The 8961-nt window shown below is 48.5% G+C and overlaps 1 protein-coding gene across 1 annotated transcript; it reads left to right on the forward strand.

Moving 5' to 3' along the window:
• The first annotated feature begins 1265 nt into the window (after positions 1-1265).
• On the forward strand, positions 1266-2591 carry LOC136063221 (uncharacterized). Its single transcript, XM_065763267.1, has one exon. The coding sequence runs from the start codon at positions 1266-1268 to the stop codon at positions 2589-2591; it is 1326 nt and encodes a 441-aa protein (XP_065619339.1).
• Positions 2592-8961: the final 6370 nt, after the last annotated feature.

An 8961-nucleotide genomic window follows, 5' to 3' on the forward strand; every position in this document is an offset into this window, starting at 1 on the left:
CGTCCTATAAGGAAAGGATTCCGCAATCTACGCTCATAAGAATTCCTATAAGGAAAAGACTTCTACTCCAAGGAAGAGAGGTCCACCCTCTACTACTATAAAAACCCCAATACCCTCACAAGCCAAGGTACGCATAATGAACCCCTCTCTAGCACTCTAGAGTTAAAAGAAGTTCTAACTTGACCTTCGGAGGGTATTTGGCCGGCACCACACCGGTGCCCTCTGTTAGGTCTTTTCTTTCTTGTTGTGCAGGTGTCGTTTTGAGCGTACAAGCATCATGCAATTCACTGGTGAGATTTTCGACATCATCAGTTGGCGCCGTCTGTGGGAAGCGATTCAAGGATTAGGCCACACTATCGTTTCCCGAACTAAAGGATTGCATGGTACTCACTCGCTCAATGGCGACTACTAATGACGTACAAGGAGAGGAACCACCCACGACTGCCCTCGAGAGACAGGTTCGGACTCTCAGTGCCGCCGTGGAGCGTCTCACCAAACAGAACCTCGACTTGGAGGGACAGCTGCGCCAGAAGAATGCAGCACTAAATGACCGACCAGAAGATTAGGAAGGGACTAGCGCTCCAAACAGGAATCAGGAGAGACCTGAGGGCAGCCACGCCCCAAGCAGACCAGAGAGGCAGCACTTGAACGTGCCATCCATCACGGATGCGACTCCACCACATATTGCCGCCGAGATGCAGGCAATGAGGGAACAGATGGAAGTCATGATGAACGCCCTCAAGGGGCGAGTCTCCAGTGATCTTGACGATCTGGTCAATCGTACCAACTCGCCCTTCACTGTGGCCGTGAACTCCTACCCCCTACCCCACAAGTTTCGCATGCCGAGTATAGATAGCTATGACGGGGTGAAGGATCCTTTGGATCACCTGGAGACTTTCAAAACCCTGATGCATCTTCAAGGGGTGGCAGATGAGATTATGTGCAGGGCCTTCCCCACAACACTCAAAGGCCCTGCAAGGATATGGTTCAGCCGGCTGACGCCCAACTCTATCAGCACCTTTAAGGAGCTAAGCACTCAATTCACTACACATTTCATTGGGGGACATAGGTATAAGAAGTCCACGGCATGCCTAATGAGTATCAAGCAAAGAGAGGACGAGACGTTACGATCCTACATAACGCGCTTTAATAAGGAAGCGCTATCGGTTGACGAAGCCGACGACAAAATACTTGTAGCGGCCTTCACAAATGGGTTACGGAAGGGCAAGTTCTTGTTCTCTCTATACAAAAATGACCCGAAGACCATGTCGGAAGTACTCTACAGGGCTACAAAGTATATGAATGCCGAGGACGCGTTGCAGGCCCGAAAAGAGAAGCCGAGGAAAAGGGAAAGGCAGGAAGATGCGCGACCCGACCAAGGAAGAAAGAGGCCTAGAACAGGAGATCGAAGAAACGAAAGGCGCCCTAAGCCTCTAGGAGGGAGATTCACAAGCTTCACCCCGCTGACCGCCCCAATAGATCAAGTCCTAATGCAAATTAAGGACGAAGGGACTCTAACCTTCCCTGGAAAACTGAAGGGGGATCCTAACAGGCGCTCCAGAGACAAGTACTGCCGCTTTCACCGAGACCACGGCCATGACACCGCCGAATGTTACGATTTGAAGCAGCAAATCGAGGCCCTCATAAGGCAAGGGAAATTGCAGAAATTCGTAAGCAAGGAAAGAGCAAATCCAGCACCTCCAGAACACCCTCCCCGACGAGACAATGGCCGTCCAAGACCTTCCGTTGGTGACATACGAATGATTGTAGGAGGGATTGCTACCAGGCCGTCCAAAAAGGCTCGAAAGACGTACCTCCGGATGGTCCAAAACGTCCAGTTGACGGGTCCGGTGCAAAATGTAGCCCGTAGGGAAAGCCCCGTTATCAAGTTCTCGGAAGAAGATGCGCGACGCCTTCACCACCCGCACGACGACGCGCTTGTTGTCAGCCTACTGGTGGGGGACTACAACTTGCATTGGGTGTTGGTCGACAATGGCAGCTCGGCAGACATCTTGTACTACCTGGCATACCAGCAGATGAAATTCGACAGGGAACAGCTGGTTCCAACGAACGCCCCACTTATCGGTTTTGGAGGTGCAAAGGTGTTTCCGCTGGGCGCGGTTACATTGGCTGTGACAGCAGGCGACTATCCTCAGCAAATCACAAAGGACGTAACGTTCCTCGTGGTTGACCATTCGTCCGCCTATAATGCTATCCTAGGGCGACCCACCCTCAACGCGTGGAGGGCGGCAACTTCAACTTATCATTTAATGATCAAGTTCCCAACAGAACACGGAGTCGGAGAGCTACATGGGAATCAGATTGCTGCACGCGAATGCTACGTAGCCATGATGGAAATGGATGACCACCTCCAAACTATGAGCATAGAAGAGCACCGGAGCGCAACGGAGCCGGTCGAGAAGCTTGAAGAGATACCCCTGGACGACTCCATACCTAATCAGACAACAAGGATTGGAACCCTTGCAAGTCCTGCAGTCCGGCACTATAGCATTCCTCAAAGAAAATCAGGACGTATTCGCCTGGAGTCACGAGGACATGCCGGGAATAGATCCTTTCGTCATGGTGCATAGGCTAAATGTATCACCATCCTTTCCGCCCATCCGGCAGAAGAAGCGGGTCTTCGCGCCAGAACGAGATCAAGCCATAGTCGAAGAAGTCCACAAGCTACGAGAGGCAAATTTTATTAGAGAAGTCTACTACCCCGACTGGCTAGCAAACGTAGTAATGGTCAAGAAAGCTTCTGGGAAATGGAGGATGTGTGTAGATTTCACCGATCTAAACAAAGCGTGCCCTAAAGACAGCTACCCCCTCCCGAGAGTCGACACTCTAGTAGACTCTAAGGCTCAACATCAGCTGTTAAGCTTCATGGACGCTTTCTCCGGCTACAACCAAATCAAAATGCACGATGAAGATCAAGAAAAAACGTCCTTCGTAACTAGCCAAGGCCTATTCTGCTACAAGGTAATGCCGTTTGGTCTAAAAAATGCGGGGGCAACTTACCAAAGGCTTATGAACAAGATGTTCGCACGGCAGATCGGAAGAAACATCCAAGTGTATGTCGACGATATGCTGGTTAAAAGTCGAAGGGAAGAGGATCATTTAGAAGACCTCAGGGAGACATTCAACACCCTTCGCTCTTACAATATGAAGCTTAATCCAGGAAAATGTGCCTTTGGGGTGACGGCAAGAAAATTCTTAGGATTCATGGTGTCCCAGAGAGGCATCGAAGCCAATCCTGACAAGATCCGGGCTATAATGGAGATGGCACCACCAAAGAATGTGAAGGAAGTACAAAGCCTCAACGGCAAGATAGCAGCGCTAAACAGGTTTTTCTCCAGAGCAACAGACAAGTGCTTACCCTTCTTTCGCACATTAAAAAGGTCTTTCGAGTGGACCGTTGAATGCCAACGAGCGTTTGAAAAGTTGAAAGCTTACCTCTCTTCCCCACCACTATTAAGTCCCTCGCAACCAGGAGAAGAACTCTTTCTCTATCTCTCTGTCTCCCCAGCCGCCGTCAGCGCCGCCTTGATCAGAGAAGAAGGGCGAATACAGAAACCCATGTATTACACCAGCCGGGCGTTACGTGGAGCTGAAGAAAGATATCCACCAATGGAGAAACTTGCTTTCGCGCTAGTTACAGCAGCACGCAAACTGAAGCCGTACTTCCAAGCCCACACGATTATTGTCTTAACTGATAAGCCTTTGCGACGGACAATGAGTAACCCAGATGCTGCCGGGCGCTTGACACTCTGGGCAATAGAATTAAGCGAGTTTGACATCCAATATCGCCCGCGCACCGCTATCAAGGGACAGGTCGTGGCAGATTTCATAGCAGAATTCACAAATAGTGAGGACGAGGGGGCAGAGGAATCCCCGCAGTGGAGCATACATGTAGATGGATCCTCCAACAGACAAGCCAGCGGAGCCAGCGTCATACTACAGTCACCAGAAGGGGATACGGTAGAGTGTATGATCCGCCTTGAATTTCCCACTACCAATAACGAGGCAGAGTACGAAGCTCTGATTGCAGGGCTCAACCTCATAAAAGCAGCAGGAGCCGAGAAAGTGATCGTTTACTGTGATTCCCAAGTCATAGTTAACTAGATAAGTGGGGAGTATGAATGCAAAGACGAAAGACTGAAGAAGTATCTGGATCAAGCAAGAAGGAGGATGAAGGAACTGAAGGTCAAAATTACACAGATCCCCCGGGGGGAAAACGAGCGAGCCGACCGCTTGGCCAAACCCGCCTCAGTCGCACACATGGCCACCATTGGTAATACACTTTCCTTCACACAGCTCTCTCCACTCACAAATGCTGTCGACGTACAGGAGCTCAATCCCCAAAATGATTGGACCATGCCGTTAACCTCTTTCCTGAAGAACGGCGTGTTGCCGATTGATAAGGAGGCGGCAAGAAAACTGAAGGTTCAAGCAGCAAGGTTCGTGCTGATATGAGATGTTTTGTATAAGAGAGGTTTCTCCCGCCCCTACCTACGATGCCTAGGTCCTGAAGAAGCAGAATACGTCATGAGAGAAGTGCACGAAGGAATCTGCGGAAACCACTCAGGATCAAGATCGCTAGTGCACAAGCTAGTACGAACTGGGTACTTCTGGCCAATGATGCAGAAGGATACCGAGGCTTATATGAAGGCCTGCGACAAATGCCAAAGATTCAGCAACGTCATCAGACAACCACCCGAAGATCTCACACCGATGACGGCACCATGACCATTCGCTCAGTAGGGGTTGGACATCATGGGGCCGTTCCCTACGACGATGCGGCAACTGAAATTTTTAATTGTCGGCATTGACTACTTTACGAAGTGGGTGGAAGCTGAAGCCTTGGCCACCATTACAGAAAAGAACGTACGGAGCTTCGTTTGGCGATGCATCATATGCAGGTTTGGCATTCCAAGAATCTTAATCTCGGACAACGGGAAGCAATTCGACAACAACTCCTTCAGGGACTTCTGCTCGCAACTAGGGGTACGGAACCACTACTCTTCCCCCGCCCACCCCCAAGCCAATGGACAGGTCAAAGTTACAAACCGGTTCTTGCTAAAAATTATCAAGACCCGGCTTGAGGGGGCAAAGGGCATATGGGCTGAAGAGTTGCCGAGCATACTATGGGCCTACAGGACAACAGCAAGGACACCAACAGGAGAGACGCCATTCCGACTAACGTACGGAAACGAAGCAGTCATCCCAGCTGAAGTCGGCCTTACAAGCTACAGGGTGCACAACCACGACGAAAAAAGGAATGATGAGGCCATACGTCTGCAACTTGATCTGGTGGACGAAGTTAGGATGGCAGCAGAGCAGAGGCTTGCACGGTACCAGGACCGCATGGCCAAACATTACAACTCCCGGGTCAAACACAGAGACTTTCAGGTGGGGGACCTCGTTCTAAGAAAGGTTATGGGCGCAACAAGGGACCCCACCCAAGGAAAGCTCGGCCCAAATTGGGAAGGACCCTACCGAGTTACGGCATGGCAAAGGAAGGGAACCTACCACCTAGAGACACTGGACGGACGGAAGCTACCACATCCATGGAATGCTGAACACCTACGGAAATACTACCAGTAGGGGCGACGTCCACATAAAGCAAAAATTTTTTGGAATGACACCAAGACCTATGGATTACCCTTTCAAATATTTACTACAATAAGCCCAAAGGACAGTTTTTCTTTTCCTACTTAAGTATTTGCTACAATAAGCCCGAAATGGGCAGATTTTGTTTTCAAATTACTTTTTATATAGATGCATGGCAATAAGAGGAATTTACTTAGAACTACTGAAGTTTCTACTTACAAATATGAGGACATTAAAGATTGACAAATTGACCGTCCACAAAGTGGACGGGATCAGAAACTGACGGTCTAAAAATAAGTCCACAAAACGGACGAGCCAAATAAACTGGCAATTTGAGAAATAAGTCCATAAAATGGACGAAAAACTGACGGTCTAAAAGACTGATCAAAACCATCTCAGCTCTCAAGCTGACGGTCCAAAAGACTGGTCAAAGACCACAATCATTTCAGCTCTCAAGCTGACGGTCCAAAAGACTGGTCAAAGACCACAATCATCTCAGCTCTCAAGCTGACGGTCTAAAAGACTGGACAAGACCATCTCAGCTCTCAAGCTGACGGTCTAAAAGACTGATCAAAACCATCTCATCTCTCAAGCTGACGGTCCAAAAGACTGGTCAAAGACCACAATCATCTCAGCTCTCAAGCTGACGGTCTAAAAGACTGGTCAAGACCATCTCAGCTCTCAAGCTAACGGTCTAAAAGACTGGTCAAAGACCACAATCATCTCAGCTCTCAAGCTGACGGTCTGAAAGACTGGTCAGGACCATCTCAGCTCTCAAGCTGACGGTCTAAAAGACTAAATATTGTTATGACCATAATCATCTTAGCACTCAAACTTACAATCAAAATTAAAGGAATGAGGAAGAAGTGAGTAAACCGACGGTACAAAAAAAACCGAGTCCACAAGATGAGCTAAATGGCAAAGTTGACGGTCTAAGTAAATACTGACGGAGTTCATAAACCAATAACGTCAGCCGTTAGACTGACGGTATTAAAAAATGCTGAATCTATCAGTCCACAAATAGACAAGTCTATAAGGCAGACGACCTTATCACAAGGTAACAAGATTTTCTACAATCATTAAAGCAAAGAACTGACGGATTTATTAGGTAGACAAAACCGACGGTTTATAAAAGCTGACGGTACCCTAAAAGGCCACAATCCTGATTTCATGCTTTCAAATCAAAACACAACTTTAACAAACCAAGTAAAAATAACTACATAGCCGGAAGCGATGGCGTTATAAATAAATCAAAGCCCAAAAAGGCATTTAAAAGGCTGTCAAAATATTACATATTGGGGCCCAAGGGGCACTTAATAAAATTGTTTGCTACATAACTTGAAGAAAAAGAATAAAATGATGATGAAGCTACAAAAAAACCGTCACTTAAAAAATTTTTACACAGCAGAAGGGTCCTCTCCGTCAAGTAGCACCACAGGAGGCGTCGCGGCATCTGTTGGAGGGTTCGCAGCAGGTTGGGCCAGGACAACTCCACTACCTCCATGAAGGGGAGAATCAACCACGTCGTCAGCGCCAGCAGTGACGGCATCAGTAGCAGGCATCATGGGCTGAGCGTCGTCCAGAGTAGTCCCAGATAGATCCAGCTCAGGGAAAGCCGACGCAACCTGTTTGAGACAGTCGTCGAATCCCGTGCCGTAATAAGCGCCACAGGAATCGACGAAGGAATCTGATGCTTTGAAGTTCTCAACGGCGTCAGCCCCCGCCGTCTCCAACTGACCACGAAGGGTCGTCAGCTCTCCTACTAGCTCGACCCTCTGACGCTTCGCCTCTTCCAGCTCCACCTTCACCTCTTTCAGCTCGAGGTTAAGTGTACGCACCGCCTCCTTGTACTGAGCCTGCTGGTCTCGCATATTGGCGTTATGCTTGTTTATGCGAGCGACGACCCCCTCCTGGGCCACGCACCGTTCCTGCAGCGCCTTTACAGTAACCAAAGCCTAGAAAAAGATATAACCGTCAGTTAAGCGAAAAGAAAAAAGTTAGGCACGTCAGTCAAAAAGAAAGGAGTAAAGCTGACGGCTTACCCGCGAAAGGTCGAACAGGGCCGACGACCCCAGTTCTTCCATCCCAAGCTGAGCACAAGGATCCATATCCGTCAGTCTTATGAGTGCTCCGATGGCCTCGACGGCAAAATCCTTGTGCATTAGCAAGCTTTGGGGTCCCTGCAGGACGGGACCAGAAGAGGTCATAACACCCTTCCCGGCTCCATGGCCCGACGTGGGGGGCGACTTCACGGGAGTGACGGTTGGTCTTTTCGACGGACGAATGACCACTCCGTCAGATTTTCTCTTCTAGGAGCCCTTGGCGACGGATTGGGGGGCAGACGTAGACGTCGCCTCTCCCTTCGCCTTCTTCTCCTCCTTCTGATGGGCAGTAGCGGCCCTAATCCGTTCCTTAGCAACATCCATTTCTGTAAAAAAAAAAAAAAAAAAAAAAAAAAAAAAAAAAAAAAAAAAAAAAAAAAAAAACGTAAGGGAAGCCGACGACTAGAAGTACAAAGACTGACGAATAGGTCAAAAAAACTTACGGTGACGAGCAAACTCTTCTAATCTACGAGCTTCAGGCGTCAGTTCAGGACCCCCACAATACGTATGAAGAGTGTCGAGGGTAATCAAGTCCCGGCACGATCGCTCTTCTATAGGTATCTCCAAAACCCGACGGATGAAATCTTCCTGCTCGTCAGTTATTGATGGACGAGTGAAAGCTGAAAAAATAATTTGGTTACGTTAGTATCTTTTCGAAAAAGTAAAAAACTGACGAGGATAAAGGGAGACGACTAAAACCTGACTCCCTAACAAATCCCCAAGTGTTGTCAAAACAACCAAAGGGAATCGTATCCCACTCGTCCTGACAGCACACCCAATCCGTCCCCTCAACAAAAAAGAACCTACTCTTCCAGGCTCTATTAGAATCTGGCATCTCAAACACCAGCCTCAACTCCTTCTCCCTGACGGCAAAATGATACATCCCCTTTGAAGAAGAAAGGTGCCGAGGTCTGTAGCAGTAGAAAAATTCATCCAAGGAAAGCTGACGATGGCCTCCGCTTAGACGACCCCACAGCACCTCAGCACTAATAAAAATTCTCCACGAGTTTGGAGCAATCTGGCGACGGATATACCAAGAAAATCAGCCAGCTGACGGTGTAAAGCCGTCAGGGGCAGTCTCAACCCGGCAGCAAACATGGCATCGTACATACCAACATCTGCAGTCCTTCCCGTATAGCATTTCTCACCCTCTATAGGTAGACGAATAGGAATATGGTCAGGGATTTGGAAACAGGTACGTAATTCGTTGAAAATTTTAAGTGTCATTTTTGGGAGGAATTTATTC

Source organism: Quercus suber, unplaced genomic scaffold (assembly GCF_002906115.3).
Source record: "Quercus suber isolate HL8 unplaced genomic scaffold, Cork oak 2.0 scaffold_501, whole genome shotgun sequence".
Lineage (NCBI taxonomy): Eukaryota > Viridiplantae > Streptophyta > Magnoliopsida > Fagales > Fagaceae > Quercus > Quercus suber.